General features: G+C 44.1%; 1 protein-coding gene across 5 annotated transcripts in view; it reads right to left on the reverse strand.

Annotated features, from left to right (window-relative positions):
- The window catches only part of arb2a (ARB2 cotranscriptional regulator A), a 150384-nt gene that overhangs the window by 5354 nt on the left and 122203 nt on the right, over positions 1-22827 (reverse strand). Inside the window, exon 11 of one of the 5 annotated variants that reach the window (XM_020093648.2) lies at positions 15057-15193. The exons of the other annotated variants lie outside the window; for them this stretch is intronic. Coding sequence (XP_019949207.2) covers positions 15072-15193 — 122 coding nt within the window. The 3' untranslated portion in view covers positions 15057-15071. Of the gene's footprint in view, positions 1-15056; positions 15194-22827 lie in introns of those variants that run through there. 5 annotated transcript variants of the gene reach the window in all.

Below are 22827 nucleotides of genomic sequence, written 5' to 3' on the forward strand. Positions count from 1 at the left end.
CCTCGCCCTGTGTTTGACCGTTTTACATGTGTCGTCTGAGCCTGGTGAGGCCGCCTCATTATGTGACAGGCAGAGCAGAGTATTTGATCCTGGATATTTAGCCTCCTCCTTTCTGTCACAGCCACTGGAGCCCTCTCAAGGTAATTGATTGACTGTTTGATCTCCCTTCGACTGTGCACCGCTACAAGACACTGACGCACACACACTCGTCACATGCAAGGGTCTACTCGTGGATGGCACACACTCACACATGCAGCACATACTCTGCCGCCAACACACACGCCCATGCAGAGAAACACACACACAAATCCACACACAGTTGTTATCATTTGTGTGCAGTGTAGTGCAGGACCAGAGGAGGAACATTTTTAGCTGTTAAAAATGAAACAAGGAAACTCCTTCATAGCTATGGGCCATGCTTTCTTCCCTGCGCACCAAACGCTGCATGCTGTTACAAATGGTAATCTGCTCTGATTGTCACAAATTTCAAAACAAACGCTAGGTGACTGAAAAGCCAAAGTGACGCCCCGAGTGATACTCAGACAGAAATCCTGAATCAAAGCATGCCGACTATAATTAGGTTCCATCTGGGCTACATTATTTAAAGCCGCACCAGTTAATTGCTTGTGTACAAATGGCCTATTTTATTTGAATCAAACTCTTTTTTTTGTGATTCATAATTACATTGATATGAAGGGGGACATATCTCTTTACTTCATTTACAATATAAATACATATTCAAATTATTAAGAGGACTTTGAGGAAGGGGAAATGTAAAGTGATGATACTTTGCGTGAATTGAATTTCTTTAAACAATTATGAGAGTTTAATGAAATATACTGTCAACTGGGTTAAACATTTAATAAGCTTCAATTAAAAAAGGAGATGAACAATGATACAATCATGAAGCGAAAATTACAAAAACAGAATATCTAACAGGACTGATAAACACCATATTATTGCATGCAGAAGCAAACCTTTTTCTCATTTCCTCTTGTCAAAGTTTTCATCAAAAATCTAACACAAACAGTGCATTTTCTTATCGATTTCCTATCGATGGTAACCTAAGCTTTTGTTTTATCTCGGTGTGAGGCAGAGCAGTGCGTCTTGCGGCGGGCTCTGGCGGGCTGTAACCTTAGCCAGGCTGCTGTTTGTGAAAACTATCTGTTGCATGGATCAGCGGTGGCGAATCGCTATCTGTATCCTGGTTGTCAGATGATCGGATTTCCGCCCCTGACGCTCTCTGATATTAGATGATCTTCTGTGGTGTGTGTGTGAGAGCATGTGCAGTGTGTGTGTATGCAGACACCGTGTGTATTAGCTCCTATGGTTGTCCATATGAGATACACAGGAGCGTATAGACAGTTATGGTCTTTGTCATGTTGCTTGCTGACATGCATAAAGGTCAAGGATGTCATTCTGTCCCATGTGGCTGTCTTCCAGAAAGGGGCAGGACCACGATGCCTCTGGAGATGAGGTCAGAGAGAGCCCGGACAGGTGACAGGCGGTCAGCCACACTGCCACAGCAACTCTGTCCTTTGTAACAAAACATGGAGATGCTGTCTTCAGTCCAAAACTTATTTATGTCTATATTTATTCCACCAACCCCAATTTAAAATCAAGGTAAACCCACAGAATGAGTAGTGCAGGTATAATCAAATGATACTTTTGTTTATGATGTGCATTTTTTAATAAAATCATGTAGAGCCTTCACTCGTCAACAGGAGCACAAGAGACAACTCGCATCACACAGGGAAAAAATGAAACAGAAAAATGACTCAAAACAGAGCTCATTTCATCAAACCAGTCGTTTCACTGTTGCTTCTTAAATGGAATTCATTTTTAATGCTCGTCGGTTAAGTGGGGCTGCTTTCCCCCCCCATCTCCCTTGTACTGCTTTTAATTACTTTGCTCATTATTATGTGTTGTTGTTGGACAAAAACAAGGCAGAACTCATTACACATCCAGAGATGAGGAACCTGAATCACTCGCTACACGGGGGGCCACTGAGGGAAAGTCTGTATTTACTTGGAATAAAATACAAACAGAACAGGGACACAGTGAAACAACATCAAGCCGAAGCCCAGAAAAGGCAGAATATTGCATTAACTTGCTTAAATCATCACCCTAAGTGAGCTACTTTATATTCCATATAATATTTCCTGGGAGAGTTAAACTTGCGACAACAAGGACTCTACACTGAAGACACTGCACACTTCTTTCCACTTCTTTCTCCTCAGTTCCCTCCCTTCATCTGTCCCTCCCCATTCGCTGCCTCCCTACCCAGACACTGAGACTGCACTGAGTGCTTTTTTATTTTAACGTGAATGAGTGGCCTTGGCCATCATAAAGGACCCTTGCTTTTATAGACTTGGAGCAGAATATTTACAAGATAACCCCAGTCCAAGGACAGCACGGGCTATTTGATATCAGGGTCGGACTCTCCCTTCTCCTCTTCAGTAAAAATCAAAAGCCTAAACATACCCTCGCCCCTGACAGCACCTCTCGATGTCAGTTGTTTTACTCGCCTGCGCCAAAATGGGATGAGACACTTTGAATGAGAGGAGAGGCAGATGTGTGTGGCATTCAACAAACACATCGTCTGCACCATTTTGTCCCCCATTTACTTCTTGCATTAAAATGATAATGACATTAACAACAGAGAGACAGATTTTGTAAAACTGCATTCAATTATTCAAAAGGAAGATTCAGGATAACGTTGTATTTCAACAGCATGTGGAAACAACTCGCTCAAAATGTATCTGTGTTGTCAGGACAGGAGCAAGGAAGGACATTAAATTCACAAATTAAATTGATGAGAGACAGAACTGTTTGTTTAAATATGGCTGTACTAATCTCATTAGAGGGACACTGTTATATTTGAAATAAAAGTGAATGACTATTTGAGAAAAGGCTAAAAAGAAAGGAAACAATTCAAGAAAAAATATCTAGAGTCCAATAAAAATACAATTAAATGTACTACTTGATTTAAAGGGAGCTTTAGAGATTTAACTCTAAGGAATGACTAAGGAACATAACTGTGAAGAGGTTTCGTAATAGAAAGAAATTATAGAAACCTTAAACAAAACATTGCCCCTACATTTATCATATGTACACATACGACACACACTCTGCTATTTCTTCCCTTACAAACAATTTCCTAACTTCATAAATTCATCATTATGGAGAACAAATGTTCACTCAATCGAGATTTACTGGCAGATTTTGTTTCTCCAATCGCTAGATCTGTGCATGTACCTGTTGATTTAGTGTTTGTATGTGACAGAGGGAGAGACAGAATGAGAGAGAGTGACTGACTGAGTGTGCACACACACACATGCATGTGTATGGAGGGGCCTTGTTGGGAGTGCCACCCAGACATTACCACTGTAAACAGTGCAGGCCTCCTTCCCTGTCCAGGCCTTTTGTTCCATCTGTGCAACCATTGGTTGGGACTTAAATGGCAAACACTCGGGGGCTGCTAGCTCGCCTGACATGGTTTTGTTTTTGGCCTATTGAGGGGCAATGGAGAGCTTCTGTTTCTATGCCCAGGCACAATGTGTCTCAGAAGCAGCATGGCTGAAAAGAGAGGCCCCCACAAAGACGTGGAGGCGCTGCATGCATGCACTCCCATAGGCACAGGCACATGCACGCACACTGACTGACACACACACACACACACACACAAACACATCATGATGCCTGGGCATGGGTCAGGGCAGACAACCTTGCCACAGCCAGTGGTGGAGGTGGAGCGTGCACACGTAGGTATGGCCATGCACATAGTCGCACACTCACCAGCACAGTCTCTAACTGCACCACTTCACTATACTACACTCAGTCTTCACTCACATGGACACACAACCTCTCTTCCACTTTGAAGTCGCACAATGTGTGTGCACAAGGTGTGTTTACATGTGCGGCAATGGTCGCACATGTACACACACCTCCTGAGCACCTTCAGGATAATAACAGGCAAAGACACATACACACACACACACACACACACACACACACACACACACACACACACACACACTCCTACAATGTCAAGACACGCACACATCACTCAAAGGAGAAGGAGGAGAAGGGTTGGAGAGACCTGCACCTGTAAACCTGTAAGAAAGACCGACCAGTGGTCAAAGAATAGACAGACTTGAGTGTGAAACTTATATACAGCCCTCCTTCACACACTAGACTCATCTTTAAAGGATAGAGCTCAGCCATTAACACCACTGACACATGCGTTGCGGTGTAAGGTATAACTGCTAATGGGATTTATAGACTATCAGCAGCACAGTCAGGGAATCTACATTACATGCATCATATATTTACTGATTTACATCAATTTTTCTTTCTTGTTGCATCACCATGCAGGGGCTTATATCTAAAAACGGCTGATTTTAGGACCTTATAGCAACAGTAGTCATGACCAGCACTTCACCCAAAGAACTCATCAGCATTACAAGCTCAAAAAAGAGTTTTGCAGTGGGTGTAAATTACACTATGCAATGATATGTCACCCGATGTGTCTCAATCTCAAACAACGACTATTGGACACAAAAAGAGAGGAAAAGCTTTTGATCGAACTAGTGGAGATGCAAAATTTCACATTAAGCCTCAAGACTGAAGGTAAACACAAACAGAAGCACACTCACATGTACCCTTGCAAGTTTCTAATAGGTGAGAGGACACAAGCCATCTAGCAACACATTTCAGCAACAATTCAAACACTGCGTGAGTACACTGCTTGGTATCTCCCAGAGGCTGGCACACATGCAGGAGGACACAGACGAAAGCTGATATTCAGCTCAAGAGTTATTCACAGCCTTCTGTTTGAACAAACGAAACAAATCCGCCTTAGAAAAGGTGACTGATGCACAGTAAGAGAACTTCTCTTCTGAAGGACATTTTCTATACGACGACTACATTCCACATTTTGGACTACGAGTTTACTGCGAGAGAGGTTTTGAAAGTACATCTAACAACAGAGCGTTCTGGAAGAGCCTCATTGTCTTTTTTTACTCAAATGAATTACCATACACACACCTGGTGTCCATGTATAGAGGTACTTGTCACCTGACCTTTTGATCCCGTGCATTGTAGCACATACGGTGGAGGACAGGAGAGGAGAGGAGAGGAGGGAAGAGAGGGTCAGGTGGGGGAGGAACAGGCCAGGGGTGGAGATAGCAGAGTGGGTGTTTAGGGCGGGGCAGGTCTGAAATAGATCACTTAAGGGAACAAAGTGTAATTAATGGGTCGCCACAGATAAGAGGGCTCTGGCCCTATCTGGGAATGTGCTAATGGAGTTGACACACACTCAACAAGATCAGTGGACAACCCTTCTTTATGTGTGTGTGCACATGTCTGAGAGCGTGTGCATGTGCATGCACAGGCCTGTGTGTCTTTTAAGGACATGCGGTGGATAAATCGTGGAAGAAGACTGCTAAGGTGACAGGTTAACACGGTTTTCTCCCTGACGAAGATCTGCTGTCGATGCAATTGGAGAAATCCCAGACGGAAACAAACGTGTACGCACGCCCATAACACACTGCCATGTCTACGTGAGTCAGCCTCCCTAACTCACATCGACTTCCCACCTCACATCAAAACATGAATGATGTTATTACACTTGGCGAGCCGGGACGCCTTCTGTCGCGGGGATGTGGTTGTTTACGGAGAGATGGAGGGGGAGGAAGCCGCCTGGTCAAGAGAGGGTCAGACCTGAAGTGTTCTAAGAGAAGCAAACTGACACAAACCTCTCCTCAAACTTCCTGCATGCGTGTGTCCCTGCGTCAGGGGAACCCGGCTGGAGCCAAGGGGCCTGTGCTTGTGGATATGAGTGTCTTGGGTTCGGAGCCTGGCTGGGGAGGTCAGGGGGGGAGGGTTTGCAGGCAGCCACGTGTGCTGGGACAGTGAGATGGCCTGTGATGGACAAGGCAAGACAAGGAGGATTTCCCCTGTTTGTCTGAGAGAGTGGAGCAGCCGCGTCGCATACACACAGGGAGAAGCCTGTCTCCGGGATGGATTTCTTGTGTGAATGTGTGTGGCACGAGGTCAGGCATCTGGTTGTTTTGTGTGTAGTTATGTGTGTGCGTGCGCCTCTCTCAGGGTCACAGACCCCGGGGCCATCTACTTCAGTCTGGTTTAGCCAGACAAGCCGAGGCCACATTGACACACTGCATGACTTAATAATATAAAGACCTTTGGTTTGCCCAGTAAATACAAGGCCCAGACGGTTGAATAATGGAAAACAAACACACATCTTACATCTTTATGGAAATGAACGATTTAATGCCATTACAGTCACCTTGACAAGCCAATAAATATCAAATGAAGTAAGTGTAACAGTTCTTAAACACAAGGGCATGACCTCGACATCAGCAAGGTGTGCATGGAGCTCTGGGTGAATCGTAAATTTTGCATAGTGTTGTTAGATTTGTCAATAGCAGCCTGGGAAAAAGTGTGTTTTGTTTGTGTGTGAATGTGTGATGTAGCATTCAGGGGTTAAATAGAGAGAGACGAGAATCCAATCTGTCAGGACGAGGGAAGAGCAGCTTCAAAGACTCAACAACAAGCCTTTCTCTCACACAGGCGTGCGCACACACACACACTGACGGACAGTCCATTGCTCCCAGCATATCTCTACTTTGTCCTTGGACTGTCTGAATACCACTGGAGGCGAGCATGATTTGAGAGAGCAAGTGGGAACAAGAGAGAGGGAGACGAAGAGAAGGGAGGAAAGAGGGAAATGATAGAGGGAAGGAGAGGGAGAGAAAGGAGGCGCCCCTCAATGACATCTGAAGAGATAACTCACTCTCCAGAGCTTCTTTTCTCTTGCTATCACTTTCCGGGCAGCACTCCTTCCACATAAGGCCTGTGTGTGTGTGTGTGTTAACTTTGTGTGTGTGTGAATGAGTGACAATAGTGTATGTGGGAATACCGAGTACGTGAAGGTGAAAAAGGCAAAAGATTTTTGAATCTCAAATGAGATGATCTAAAGCGCTATCAAGCACAATGATGTGCATACTGGGGAGAACACACTGTATATGTTCACCAGAAAAATAAAAGCTGTCAGAGCTTACGTATAAATCTATAATTAACAAACTACAAATATATCATATAAAACTATGAAACCGGTTTGCAGCTTTGTTTGCATGTAACTTGAGCTGAAAGTTGCTGTAAGCACTGTATATTCAGGTCTCAGAAATGATGCACGGAACTCAACACAAACAAAGTGCCGGCTCCACTCTTGATTGAAAGTTAACTTCGGGAAAACAAAGCACCGGGCCACCGGCGGGTCACAAACATTGTCGAAAACACCCAAACAAAACAGCAGGAAAACACAAAGTGGCTCGATGCCGCCACTGTTGTCAGAACCGTTCCCCTTTGTAAGCATGGGCAACTGTGGGGAAGAGTTAACCTTTTGATAAGCTGCTTGGAGCCCCAGCTGTATGCATTTTTCATCGAAATGTATGAGTCAGAAAGAGAATAATTATCTCCTCTTGCTCTGTGGAGAGGCAAGGGGTTGCAGCCCCCAGTCTGCTCTTCATAAATTAACTAAGTCCTGAAATGAAGCAACACTGATGAGCACTGAGAGAAACTGAGCTAATTCATCACCCAAACATGGAGGAAAATGTACACAGTAAAACTTCACACACGACGGACTTTGGAATTGCAAGTGGCATTAAGATGTTTCTTTCACTTTATAACAGACACAACGCTTCACCCTCATATTCTTTTCATTCGTGTTAAAACTTTAAGACAACAACAACAAAAAAAAAAGGTTTGCATCTGGCACTGCACCGTGTTGGCTGACCAACTATTTACTTTTTAAATAATGAAGGAGTGACTATATTTTCATGGACGGCAAGAATAAGACTATGGACCTTATTCAGAATAAGACATTATTTCTGTTGTATTGTTTACATGAGGTGCTAATAGAATATTCCATTCATACTATTGTTAACGTGCCACAGACGGTACCCTGATTATGACTCACGTGCACTACGTTTTACGTCCGACGTTCCTGCAACCTTTTTGAAAATATTGCAACGCTTGTGCTCATTCCACCCCTTCATAATATCCATTTCCTTTTAAATGTGTAGCATAACAACAGTTTCTCCCTCACCCCTGAAATGTGACTTCCTCATAGCACCACTTATCCTGTGCACAGGACATGAGCTGTCAATCAGTTGGTAACTGCTGTGTGAGGATGTTGCAAAATATTGTAAATAATCCAGTTTGTCATAATAATAACGATGCAACTATAGGATTGAAATACTTCACATGTTTTAATTCGATTACTGCTTATAAGTATGATCTTACTTGGGTTTAATCAGAAAATGCTTTTTACATGGAGGTGTCTTATTTAAAATATTGACTTAATAAAAAATGTTTCAACTGTGCTGTGTCTCCATTTCTAATGCAGTGTTATTGTAGGAGTGAAAATGGCCCAACAGTCCGTGCTCTGGAAGACTTTCTATAATCAGTAGGAGAACAAACATGTACAAATACACACAGAGACACACAAGTTGAGCCTGCCAAACAGGGCGAGGTCACTGATCCCTGCTTCAGAGTGGCCACGATCACCTCTAGAGGAGACACACTCTACACCCATCCTGGCACAGACACACGTTTACACAGAGACACAGAGAAAAAAATAAATAAAAAAGAGAGCACCCACCCCAACCGAGCTTAAGACCTTTATCTAACAGCGTCAGCTAACATCAGATACACACACAGTCCTGCCCTGACCTTGCAGCACTTCAAGATTAATCAAAATTGTAGCTGGGATCAGAGGTGTGGGTACAACAGGCAGAGAGAGTCATTCATTCTGTGCATGTGTGTGTATATCTTCTGAATGTGTGTGTATTTGTGTATATGTGGTGGACAGGACAGACTCAGAGATTGAGGGAGGGGAGGTCAGGGGAGGCACTCACCCTCTCAATCCTCCACTATTGACTTGTGAGAAGAGAGGCCGAGCCGAGCGGTCAACGGCAAATAGAATAAACTGATCAATAACCTCGCACTTGTCAGGAGGGATGGAGGCACCTTTAAAAAAAATACTACTTGAACTATGCAGGAGGGACACATTGATCAAATCATGTAGAACTCTGCTCGCCCAGTTTTGACCTCCATCCATGACATGTGTGGAATGAGAGGGCAGTGAGAAAAGGTGCCACAGCATTTCAACAATGGAAAAGCATAACCAAGAAAAAAATTCAAAAAGAAATGAAATAAATAACTGAAACATTTGGAGAAAATAGCTTTTTCCTAACAGCAAACAACTAAAGAATGTGAGCGAGTGTGTGTGTGTCGGAGGTGGATGCTTGTTAAGGTAGGTGTTGGAGAAAAGTGAGAGGTAAAAAAGTCAGCAGGAAAGGGGGACTGAGAGAAAGGGGAAGGAAACTGGGAGTGAGTGCGGCAGAAACAGAAGTGCGGGAAGGAAGAAGAAAGGAGAGGAGAAAAACTACCCTCTGTCATAATTTAAACGAGCCGTGGTCTCCCAACGCTCTGTTTACAATGTATAATTTATGCCTCCCAGTTCAAACACAGCTTCATCTGCACTCAGCTGCTAAGTGATATGATTTCACTTTTTATAGCATACCCCCACTCCCGCCCGTCCAATCCACCACCACGGTCCCTCTGTAATGCAGGCTGGTGTGATTCTGCACGCCTCATGCACTGACTTTCAACTGTACAGGCCCCCAAGGGCTAAAGTAGCATATTAAACCCCTCCCTAACCCCATCCACTTCCCTCCCTTAAGCAAAACTGCAGTCCTAGACACACACACTCGAGCACATGCGGCCTTGCGTGCATGTGCGCACGCCCGTGGACACGAACACCCTATATGCTGCCTCATATTTTACAGCAGTTAAAGTTTCTTTCTGTATTTATAGCTGTGTTGGTGAGCGGTAATGTCCCATTTCACAGCACCACACTCTGACCTCTGATCAGAGCCTCTCTCATGACCCCATGGCTCTCACTGAGTTGCACTAATACGCCACTTAAGTTACTTTAGGGTAATGGCACTTTTCATGTGTACCATCCACACTCCAAACATGCATGCACACAAACACACGTACGCACACACACACACACACACACAGATATCGTATTGAATATCACAAGGATGAAAATGTTTGACGTCTTTATACACAAAGGGGTTTTCATCCTTATTTAAGACCTAGTTCCCACAATGTTAAACTGAAAATTCCTTAATATTAGTTTTAAAAGAATTAGTCATTCAATATTTTGAATAATCTAAGTATTTTAACTGTTGTACAAGAGAAGCTTTGTGCAGCGTGGATCAGGTTAAAAAACATTAAACTAAAAATTAAAGTAACATGTAATAATTTAGTCTCTTAAGTAAATATCAAAAGACAACATCCCTTCCCAATCACCTTATATGCTCTGCTCTATTCTCATTATACCATTATGTTACAGATCTATTTATCTGACTTCTTCAAAGTATCCCCCCTCTGCTTTTCCTTTTTCTCTGAACAGCTCTCCTCTACTTTCCCATGCACCATCTCATCTATTCATCATGCTGCTCCCTTCTCCCGTCCTCCGCTATCCCTCGTTTTACTTATTCTCTGCCATCTCCTCCCCTCTTCTCTCTCAGCTATCTGCCTACATAGTGTGTGCGCTAGCAGAAAATTCCCATCTCTGGGGAGAACTGCGTTTTTCTCTGCTCTGCTTGTGTCTCGTTCTACTCTTGTATGTTTTCCACGCTGGCAAAGCTTCCTCTTCCTGCATGCAGCAGGGAGTGTGCTCCGTCTGTGGCTGTCCCATAAGGGACCCTATAGTGTGATGTTACAATCCCCCCATCCAGCGGGATCCTCCCGCTATCTTCCTCTCTCTCTGGCTGCTCTTTTCTCTCTTACGCTACAAGACGTTCATGCCCTCTTTTTCCCTGTCTTTCCCTGTCTACTTTATCCTCTTTTCTCTCACTTACTTTCTTAATCTGTTTATCTGACTCTTACCTCTCTTGACACTTTCCCACTCACATGGTCTCTCTCTCTCTCTCTCTCTCTCTATCCCACTGACACAGACACACTTAAAATGAAGCCTTTTTCCTGTTTACTTTTCTGTTTTCCTGTATTCTTTCCTTTCGTTGCCTGACAGAGTCTCTGAAAAAAGTGCAAATCCTGCAATTTAAACTCACAATTAACCAAGGCCTCCAATGGAAGTGTTTTGTATGTGTCTGGTTCCAACTTATATCATCCACCTTATAGCCTCTGGTGCAGACTTTCCTGATTCATTTTTAAATATGACACTCTTTGGGGTGCTTAGCCTCTAACTGCACACTGCATGAAGCCTGGAGTTCTCTAACAGTCCAGTCCCTACTGTTAAACAGCCCAAAGCCTCAGTCTTCAGTCTCCAGGGGGGTGGATGTTGTGTTTGTGCTGCGGTCAAAATGTTACTTGTCAGCCAACAGACCAGGGACCCCTGCCATATGGCTTAGGGCTGTCCTGCTCCAGTGTTTCTGTAAGGGCAAAGCATGATGGGCCACCCCACAGATCCTGAGCTGTGCACCACACCCTGTGGCTCACATAGCGGTAAAGAAAGAAAACCCAAACACACACTCAAGCAGCAATACTGTATGCATAAGAAGAGGGCTTTCATTCATATGTACTCTCACAATCTCCTGCAGATTTTGCTGGGAGTACAATAGTTTGTTTAAAATGCAACCGAGCTAAACAAAATGGATAGTTGGCACAGTGAAAAATGTCTCAGACCCAATCGACCATTCAACCAAAGGATTACAAACTGGAAATGAGCTAGAGTCTTATAAATGGTAGAGTGTTCAATTCATTACAACTGGATAGAAAGCCTTATAGGAAAATCTGAGAGGCATATAAACTTGACCTCTCCAGCTGAACAGAAACTCACTTTGGGATTCTCATGTTAATGTCATGCACGTTTATTCTGGAACATTGCATGTCATAGGATATTTTTCTTTTTGAGAATAATTGAAAGACATGAAAAATGGGTATCAAAAATAACATGAGATATAGTTAAACTATAAAATGTTATCCATTATTGAAATAAAAGTAAAATAGAGAAAGAGAGAATTTGCAGCGTCCTCCTTACGTACTGTATTTACTTAAGCCATCAACAAGGGTTGTCCGAACATGCTGGTCTTGAGCCAACCTCTCATGTGTGGCCAATCCTCAAGGCCTCTATATCTAGGTCTCGGCATCAGGTGGTTCAAGGTCAGCCTCAGTTTCTTTTCCCTGTTATATCATAGCTTCTTCACTCCAATGTCCAATTTCTCTTCAACCTCAGCTTCACACAACCAAAACACGATGGCCTGAAGAAACATTGGCTCGTTGTCTAACATACATTTGGAAGGGAACTCCTGAACTTCTTTGCGATGTACGCATGGTCAATGTGGTTTTCAATGGAAAGTTCTGGTGATAACTCGGTAACTTTACGTATCTTTATGTCTGGAGGAAAAATGCTACCTCTGATGAAAAGGTTGCTGGTGGCCCAAAATCTGGGAATTTCTCTAAGTTGTCATTCATCTCTCCTAGACCTTGTCTGTATTGTCTCTTCTAGTCAAGGCGTTGAAGTCAACGACTTACAATGGTGATGTCTGTTCTTGAGCAGTTCTGAATGATGGTGAACAGTATACTAAACAATTCTTCCCTTCTCCCATAGTCACTGTCAGAAGTATAACAGTAAACAATATAGATGTTTATCCTTTCCAATGTGTGCTCTCTAGGCAGCCTTGGACAACATGAAGGCCGCTCCCTGGGTGTGCTTTCAAGATGTTCAAGATGTTTATTGCTTTGTTGTCTTCATGGCCTTACTACAGCAGCATTTCTTCTGTGCTAAATTGTATGGCAAGATTTTAATCTCCCATCTTGGTGGCCAATTGTACAGTTTTTTCAGCTTCTTACATGTTGACAAGTCTTCCTAATGTCTCACATAGTGTTTTAAGCCTTTACCTAATGATGCCTTTTGGTACATAGACAGCCACAACATTAAAACTTATATACACACACATATATAAATTAAGCAGGAATTGGTGTATAGGAAATTGGTGTATAGGGAAATAGAGTATGTTTTTTCTGGGACTTCTAAAGATATAAACAGAGTTTAAAAGGTTGAGGGAGATATTCAGTTTGTAAAAATGTAGAGCGATGCCTTGACAAGAAAAGATGAGGTGCTGTGTGGGTGACATTTCCTTGACCTGCCATCTATGGACAAGGTCTCCAGTTAATTAAGTTTCTTGTGCATCCAACTGCATGGCTAATATGTTTGGAACGCTCTTTTGAGATTAACATGGATGTCTCTAAATCTACCTCACAATTTCTTTTCTTTCTCTTTTCTAAAGGTTCATATCAGCAAAGTGATACAGTATGGGGGTGGTCAGCGGTATATATGTTTGTGTGTGCATCTCTGCTCTTTTCAGCATGCATCTTGTGACTTGTCTGTGCTGAGCCAATAGACAGAGAGAGAGAGCGAGAGAGAGAGAGAGTTCTTTTCAGCGAGGATTCTGGCATGCGCATGTGAAAGAGAGGTGTTAAACTGAAACACAGAGAAGGGGATTCGGGTTAAAGCTAGATCACCACTCTAAATATTGCTCTTGGCAGAGGGTGGCACATTTGTCCATAGTGTTCTCATGTTGACAGAAATGAGTAGAGACACAGAATATCAGAGGCTGATTCAAAACCTCAGACGTGGGAGCAATCACGAGGTGAAGAGCGACTCTTCTTCTTTGACAAAGTGTAGGTAACACAATCCTTAAGTGTAAATGATGAGCACAGAGGGCCTACGGCATAAGTAAGATGATTACACTTGTCAGTCATATGCAGACAAACGTACATTTGAACACATGCACACATGTCTCATAAGCGACGGGTACAGGATGTTTGTTTGGGTGGAACTTGAACCTGTCTGAGCCCCAGGACCAGAGCCAAGCAGGTGCTGGTGCGCGCGCACACACACACACACACACACACACACACACACACACACACACACACACACACACACACACACACACACAGACACACGTATGTGTAAGAACACCTGGGCTGGACTTCACAGCACTGTCAGACTCACAGGAGGTGTCACACACTCTAAGAATGAATGTGACCCTAGAGATGAGGGGGGCACACCTGTGCCATGGGGGGCTGCCTCATCTCTCGACGTTGACAAAATTGGAGGCATTAAAATGGCACTTAAACTTGCACACTGCTAATAAGGGTAGCAACATCTCTCTGAGCCATCTAAACAAAGGGACAAAGAGGCTGGAAAGGCAAAGAGGATAATAGTAATACAGAGAAAGCAACTTTAATATCATGTTCTGACTGAAGATTGTAAAAAGTAGCTGAATGGCTACCTAACTAGTTCCAGGCTGGTGGCCACAGCTTTGGTAATACAGTCTAAGTCTGTGTCTTCACAGAGCGGTACACTGAGCAGCTTTGCACTTTACGCTGCTATGAGCAATCATCAAAGCCAGTCACACGTATACATGAGAGCTGAGTTTCCGGGGTTCCTTGCTCGGTCGCCTGGCTCTGAATAGTGTTTGTGTGTGTGTGTTTATGTGTGTGCATGTGTTTCAAGGGATCGGGGCATTGTTTGATCATTGCCTTGTTTTGTTCTGGTCATCCAATAAAAAGCAATTTTACCTGTGTGTTTAATGACTGATGAGAGAGCTGAGAAAGATGAGGAAGACAGACAAGACAAGGAATGAGCACGCTACGCTAAGTCACAGGAACCAAGTGAGACAGACAGAGATTTATTGATGAAGTTAGACACAGCCATGTGTAGAGACAAAAACAATGCATAATGGTGAAGCCCCTGGCTGGTCAGCTCAGATAGGTATGGTACGGGCAAGGGACGAGCGAGGGCAGTGGGCTTGTGGGTCCTGTCCTGCCCTCGACCTGCGAATGCTGGCACACCCTGTCCTGCTGCTGGCTAAATAAAGAGCCCCAGGGTGGGCCAGGCTGGGCGGCAGGAGAAACAGACACAGAGTCGGCATTACCCAGCTAATCTCATTAGGGAGGCAGCCCTGCCAAGCTGCCAGGGGTCAGCCAGAGTGCCACGTCACTCATCGCACCTTTGGCAGTCCCTGTGACCCCAAGGCAGGTTTGGGCTGATACTCTTGTCCAGCCGGGGTGCGAGGCAATGAGGGGTGGGGTTGGCGGTAAAGGTGGGCAGCAGGCAGTGTGGCTAAGGAGAGCGGGTGAACCAGATCGGCAGAGGTTAGTCAGTGTAGCTCAGTGACTAGGGAGTGTCTGTATGCTGTACTTTCAGATAGCGACGAGGACGGAAACCAGAAAGTGCATAAAAGAAAAGCAAGAATGAGACAAATACAGCGACACGGACACAAAGCAAATGAGAGAGAGGGAGAGGTAAAATGGGATAAAGACCAAGAATAGAGCAAGAGAAGGAAAGAGAGATGGAGAAAGAGCCAGGGAGGATGGATAAGCAGCTTCCTCCTCTGCAGCTTGGTTTAATGTATTTACAGGGGATTGCATCAGGGTGCTGTAGTTAAAAGGGCCATCGCCATCCAACAGGGTCATCTGTAGTGTGATGTGCCTCTCATAAAGGGGATGCGTGTCACTGAGATCACACACACACATTCACATACACACACTATTAATTAAGATACCCCACAGAGACACAGATACACAAGCATACACAAGTGTGGGCATTCATAAACACATACTGTAGGTAAATCTCTTCAGTGAAAAATATGAGAAGCCAACATAATGTCATAAAACCTTGCAACCTCTTTCCAATAGAGCCCAGGATACTGCTCTTACCTTCCTATCTCTCCTTCCTCCCTCTGTGAGTACAGCAGAGAGCTGATATGATGAGCACTTTTAGCTTCGGCTCGGCCAAAGGTAGTTTAAAGGGAGTTTAGAGCCACGGAGCACCTCTGTCCTGTCAACACCTTTGCTGCATGCTTCTCCAAACGGGGTCAGATACATTCGCTAACGCAACAGACATCACCAGCACTGCCCATTGTGGACACTGAGCAAACACACCAGAATAACTCCAAAAGGTTTCGACAACTATAGTCCTTCACTCTATACTAACGTTGACTTTTATTACCTCTGCCTATGGGGGTTATGTTTACAATTTACATACATACATGTCCATTATACTGAAAATGCTAAATGCCAGTCCTGCAAATAACTAAGCAACTGCATTTACATGTTCTTCAAAATCACATTATCTCACCTAAATTCTCAAGTTTTGGCCTTTACTGTAACTGTTAGGTGAACAAACATTATTTGCTCAGTCCCTTATATAGAACAGCGCATTAATCCTGACCTTCTCTTGACCCCTTAAATGTCAGCAGAGCATTCGGAGGGAGAGGCCAGAATAGCATGACCAGTGGCACACACTATGGACTGAGCGCAAGTCTTTAAAACCCCAATCTCATTATTATAACTCCTGATACTCAGGAAATACAGTCTGTCCCAAGAGAGACATGGAGAGCGAAATTAAGCTCAGTGCAACATGGAAAGTAGAAGTTGTCAAGGCTAAAGCTGCTGGTTTGTGTCTGCAATGACTAAAACAGAGACTTACAGTCTTTTGGCTGGGACTTCTGTCATTAGCCACTAGCCAGTGCCAGCTGACATACTTAGTGGTTTTAAAAACAAAGTGAGAAAAAGGAAATTAGCACAATCGCCTTTTCTACTCAGGGGACACATTTTCAGAGCAGTGTTAGTTAGCCGAGCTTTGCAATGTTCATGATGGCTGGCTGGCCGATGGGCTAGGTGGCTACTATGATAATTGTTCGGCTGACAGCATGCAGCAGTGTGACTCCCTGGCCAGATAGCTGACTAGCTGGCTGGCTGGCTGCCTAGTTGGGTGGCTTGTTGGTGTCTTGGCTGCTGTCTGGATAATAGCAGAGAGTTTATGTTATTGTTGAGCTCTACTCGACACCCTGAGTGTGTTTAGACGTGCCCTGTAAACTGTGCATAAGAGCACCCAGTGCATATAAAGGCCCTCATCCAAAACCCTCCTAAAATAGGCAGAGATGGAGTCTGGGTAAAAGGGGGAGGCAGCTGACTGAGGAGTGAAGGGCACTGAAGGAAAGGTTGAGAGTTCACAGCTGAGTTCAGGCGGGCCCTGCACTGCTTTGGGCCCTGGGCCAAGGCTGAGATTGGGATAAGCTCCTGATGGTTCCACTGTGAAATGGGATCAGAGGAGGGACAGAGGGAGGGATGGAGGGATAGAGGGAGGGCTTTGGGGGGGCATGAATAGGCCAGAGTTGGCGTTGAGATTTGAAATTGTTTAACAAGCTGGTGTTGGAATATGCAGCCGGGAGCAGAGTTGTTGCAGCTGCACTGGGAGGGAACATGCTTGGAGGAATTTCTCTGCACTTGCTGGAATAGCGCGATTTGATTAGACCCCTAAAGAACCACATGACCCGTCAGAGGATATTATCGTCAGGGCATCAAAGAGAAAGATAGAAATTAACCCATTTGGACAAACTGCATGATGCAACTCTCTGTTCTGTTGTATAACTGATTTAAAAAAAGTTGCGCATGGAGAATGACCGGGTACTTGAGGTAAACACTGAAAGTAAAAGTACACCAAAGTGCCTGAGGGCCCATTGCGCGGCAGGTGCCAAAGTTTTCCTATAACTAAAAGCTGATCAAGCTAACCTCACAGTTACCTCAGTGAAAATGCCCTACAGTTGACTAAGAGTGGGAGTGCCCTTATCCTCTCAGCAGGGGAGAGAAAGAAGCAGAGGAAAAGAGAGAGAGGGGTGCGGAGATAAAGAAAGAGTCTTTAGGAAAGCCAGGCTCCTCTGACTAATTTTGGAGGGGTGAACAGTACAGAGTTCGGATTTGTGCCGGAGCCGTGAAAGCACATGCAGCAAATATTAACAGGAATTGGGGGCACATGCGATATATAAGGACAGGGATAATATTAATTAGCTACTTAGCAAAAACTTCTGCTTTTAGAAATAAGGTACACGTGATTAGCTAAAGCAATGCAACAAATAAAAAAGAAGCAATTTAATTAAGTGATATTGAAGATTATCTGCTAGACATATTTTTTTCCAACCCTTGATACATTTTAGATACATGCTCTCATTACCTATCTCTTATGTATGTTTCCTTGAAAACAGAAGTGCTCGTGACATGTGCATGTACATGTGTATGTTTCAATGCCTCCATGTGCTCGTCTACATTCTGGGAACTCATTACCAGGAAAATCAATGCATGACATTGGTTTATAGCGGACAGCTTTTCATCAGCCTAAGACCTCATTCTATCTCATCTCATTTCTGACCGAGCACAGACACAGACACATATGAACACAGACACAAACACAAATCAATAAACTGGGCGTATAGGTACAGAGGGCATAATCAGTCTTATGAGCATGATCAAACACACAGCTGAAAAACGCATAAAGGCTTTATTTGTGTACGAGTGTGCTTGTGTTGGGAAGACAATATAAACAGCTGTGTCTGCGAGCTCAGCTGTACGTTGACTGTAATGTGTGATTGTGTATTTGCCCGAGCAACAGTGTAATGCATCTTTGTGTGTGTGTGTTTGTGTGTGTGTGTGTGAAAGTGTGTTTACAGGCAGGCGTGTCTGATGAAGATATCAGAGTGAGCAGAGCCAGGGCAGGATCGGAATGTTGAGGAGGACTGGGGGGCTCAACAGGCAGAAAAGAGGATGCTGTCTGCCTGAAATGCTAACACCCATACTCTCACAAATACAGACACTCTCTCCCTCTCTCTCACACACACACACTTAAACGCACCCTTCCCCTCTCTGCCATGGCCTCTGCTCCTACTGTATGTGTGGCACGCAGCATGCTTTAAAGCCAGAACCACAAGGCACAACACTGTCTGCCTGGGGAATTCTCCACCTCAACATCACTCTCTTTGCCTTTGCACACCCTTCTCTCAGCTGCCTCACTCGCTCCCCCTCCCCTTACTCGGGCTCTACAGCAACCCTGAAAGAACTTTTGCTTGTGCAGCCTTCCCACAAAAAAACCCCTCTCCCTCCCTCTCTCTTTCCCTCTCTTAGCCAGTGAGAAGAGGAGACGGCAACCCTGTGCTCAAAAGTGATCAATTTTTAATTTCTCACCACTTTTTCATGTTGTGTCAGAGAGAGATGTCAGCAAACAGGACCCCTGGGGAGGCTACAGGAAGGAGGAAGAGGGGGTGGTGGTAGATGTGGAGAGTGCAGGCAAGGAGACCGCAGATGAGCAGAGGATTGGAGGCAGGAGAACAATTGCCAGAATAAAAACAGACAAATATTTGCAATCACGATAAGTGAACAGAGAGGCTTTCTGCATTTTCGCTGCTAAACTGCACGCGTCATGTGCCGTTAACACGATACTATCCAGCTCATTTTCTATGCTGTTAAAATGTCTTGTGTTCCTCCAACACATTAATTAAGTTTGGCTCTTCCTGGTGACATGGGCGGTGAAAACGAGCAGAAAATCTAACTGTTCCATATCAAGGAATATTTTTACTGCTGTTAATGTGACTTAAATACCTTGTTCCACAGCTGAGTGGGCTAGCACCTGCCGCAGGATGCTGCTAGCCTATTACAGCTCAGTACAGAGCTGTCGCTAATTTTCTGATTCAATTAGCATGCCTCAGAGCTTTCCAGTTTAATTGCAAACTACTTCACAGTTACCTCTCTGATTAATCGCTGCCCATCTGCGAACCATTGCTCGCAGAACTTGGTGCAACAAATCTGTGGATTCTCAAGTATCAGCTGCACCACTCTGAGAAGTGGAACAGGCTCCAATCTCAAATGGTCACTGAGAGGCCCTGATGTCCGACCCTTATGATCTGAGCCCACAGGACTGTGCATTTGAAACGACTGAAGGCCACATCTCGAGGTTCTGGAAATGTTGCCAGGAGGTTTTCAGTGTTGGTACACAGGACAAAGGACATTGGCTAATGCTTATACAACAGCGAGAAGAAGGGATGGAGGCTGTACGAGGAATTTCCACGCTAAAAAAATATATGATTCAATGAAGGTTTTCCATAATGTTCCTAAAGCGAAAGGTCAAAAACAGAGTATCATAACAGCAGACTCCTACTCCACTGTGACAACATTAATTCTTCAGTCCTTTAGTCCCAACTACTGTAAGATTTAAAATCGTACCTCAAAATTCAATATTGATATATTCTACATTCTGATATTGATTTATGTTAGTCTTATTGCCGTGGGCTTTTGATCGATTTCATCATATATGAAATTAACAATGAGATCTCAGCCTTAACCATGGCTGTGGACCAGCAAGCCACTAACCCTGTTGGCCTTAAACCTCCCAGCAGATCAGTGATGCATCTCATTAGCCCACTGTTTTTTTGACCACATGTTGTTTAAATATACAATCAACACTAGGGTGATGTCCAGTGAACGGGGTGGGTTGGAAGTATAGGGGGAACAGCTCCACCTCCTTATCTGTGGTGTTGGTTTTCCAATGATCATATAATTTAGTTTATTCAAGAAATGAAAAGGGATCTGGTCACCTTCTTTTTCTGCAGAACAGGGTGAAGTGCAGAACATTTTATTTTATTTGTTCTTCTTCCTGCAGCAGTATGTAACAGTATATCTTCTTTTTTGTCCACCATCATATAAAAGAATTTCAATTTTAAAGTTGAACTTTGCCTCTGCACTTAGAGTACGGATGTATCCAACACTGTTACAGTGAAAGATGAGAAGATGATGGAGATTATCTGTGAGGTTAAAGAGGGAATCATGGGTATTATGTGCTCCAGGCTGGGCAGCTCCTACAGCAGATATGAATATTGCTGCATGCAGTGGGGATAGTATTCGGTAAGTGGGATAAAATCATCATAAAGGAAAAAAGAACAGATGGAGAAGAAATCATTTTAAACAACAATTTTAACAACCGCCTTTTCTAAAATCCAAAATAAAAGCCTTATGACCACAATATTTGAGCTGCGATAACAACTTTAATAATATGATATTCCAGCTGTACACAGTACTGCCCTGTGTATGATATCATTCACATTTTTTTGGATCAAATTTTGAAGCCATACACCTGCATCCCTGGCAGCCCTCAGGCATTCTCAGCAGATCAATATTGACGGACTGTTGGCCTGATACTCCATTTACCCTAACCTCCCTGAAATGAAGGATTCAGAACATCGTAGTCTAGACCTGGAGGTCGTAACCCTCCCCGAGACCAACCAGGAGACCCCTCACCTCTCCCACCAAACCAGATCAATAGGTCTGTGTTGTCTGGGCTGTCGGCCAGTGTTTACTTGTGTTGACCTCTGGAGCTCATGAAGAGCAGCGCAGGACAGATGACAGAAGAAACGGAGCAAAGCACCACAGCAGAGAAGATGAGGGCAGACAGTGGACAAGCTGTGCAGAGCCGGGCAGAGTCACTGCTATCAAAGAAGAAAGGAGTGGGGTCGGAGAGGAGAAAAGAGAAGGGTAGAGAGAACACGAGGAGAGGGCAATAAGAGCTTGAGAGAAAATGAGTTCTCCAATATCAAAGAGAAAGCAGAGGAGCAGAGGTGATCGCAGAGCTTTGACAATGAGAGAGAGGAGTACAGGAAGATGGTTAAAGTAGTGTAGCTTGGGTCAGAGGTAAGGCCGAGGTATCGCAGGTTATCATATCAGTCATTTAGCAAGAGACTTCCAGCTATCATAGCCAGGGCATGTTGCTCTCAATCCCACACAATCCTCTCCTCTGTTCTCCAACCCAGCCCTATTGACAAATCTAAAACCAAGGTCACAGCAGTGTTTACACAGCCTTTAGCCCAAATTACATCATCCAAACTCTGGCCTGCTGGAAGAGTCACACTGTCACTGAGAGTAAATGACCTGGCAGGCTGCCGTCCCGCTGAAAGAGAGGAGAAGCGGAGAAAAAGACAGACAGGGGACGTATGGGTGGGGGTGAAGAGGTGGAGTCAGATAAAGTCTGATAAGAAAATGAGAAAAAGAAATGGCACAAGAGCTTTACTTACCAAAAAATAAATACATAAATAAATACATTTAGTGCCCCCAAAACACACATTCACTACATGATTGTCCTACTGTCTGGCAGTGTTTTCCCCTCATGAGTCTCCACACCAAACAACACAGGAGCATAATGCATATTGTTGCTGGCTCCCAATAATGATGCATAACCCGGTGGCTGCACGAGAATATATTACCAATATGTCAGGTCTCTGATTTGGCCACAATTTGCATGGTTATAATAGCTTATCGACTGGCTCAAGGTTGAGCAGGGCCAGGCGGCTTCACTGTAATGACTGGCCATGTGCCTCCGACAGTTTATTTCAAGCTTCTGTGGCTCAGTCACCCAGCCCCCCTATCTCGTCAATACCCAATCTTGATCCCGCTATCTGCATCCTGACATAGTCTGCACAAACACGCCTGCCCTCGCCTCCACATTAGCAACAACTTCACCTCCACCTCCTCCATTCCCTTCAATCCAGTGTTTTTATTCCTGTATCATGTGAGTATTTCCCATGGAGATCAATACAGGTGCAATTCATTAGGCCGTCCAAAAGCTGCTTGTCTGAGAGCGTTTGCCCATATTAGATCTATCGACCCCTCCCTGGGTTGGCCCGGTGCCCACCCTGCTCGATGTCTCTACAGCCACACAACAGACGAGCTCCAGAAATGGAATATAACTTTTTTTTAAAAACCAAAATTATGGATTTAGTTTGAAAAAGCAAAAAAAAAAAAAGCCTCTAAAAACAAGCATTTAAGTTGACGAAAGAAATGGAAGCAATTTATGAAGTGTGTCATTTAAAAGGGTTCACAACAATTTTAGTCTTAGTTTCAAAGACAATTTAATTATCATTGTTTTGGTATGGCATT

Source organism: Paralichthys olivaceus, chromosome 4 (genome assembly GCF_024713975.1).
Source record: "Paralichthys olivaceus isolate ysfri-2021 chromosome 4, ASM2471397v2, whole genome shotgun sequence".
NCBI classification, from domain to species: Eukaryota; Metazoa; Chordata; class Actinopteri; order Pleuronectiformes; family Paralichthyidae; genus Paralichthys; species Paralichthys olivaceus.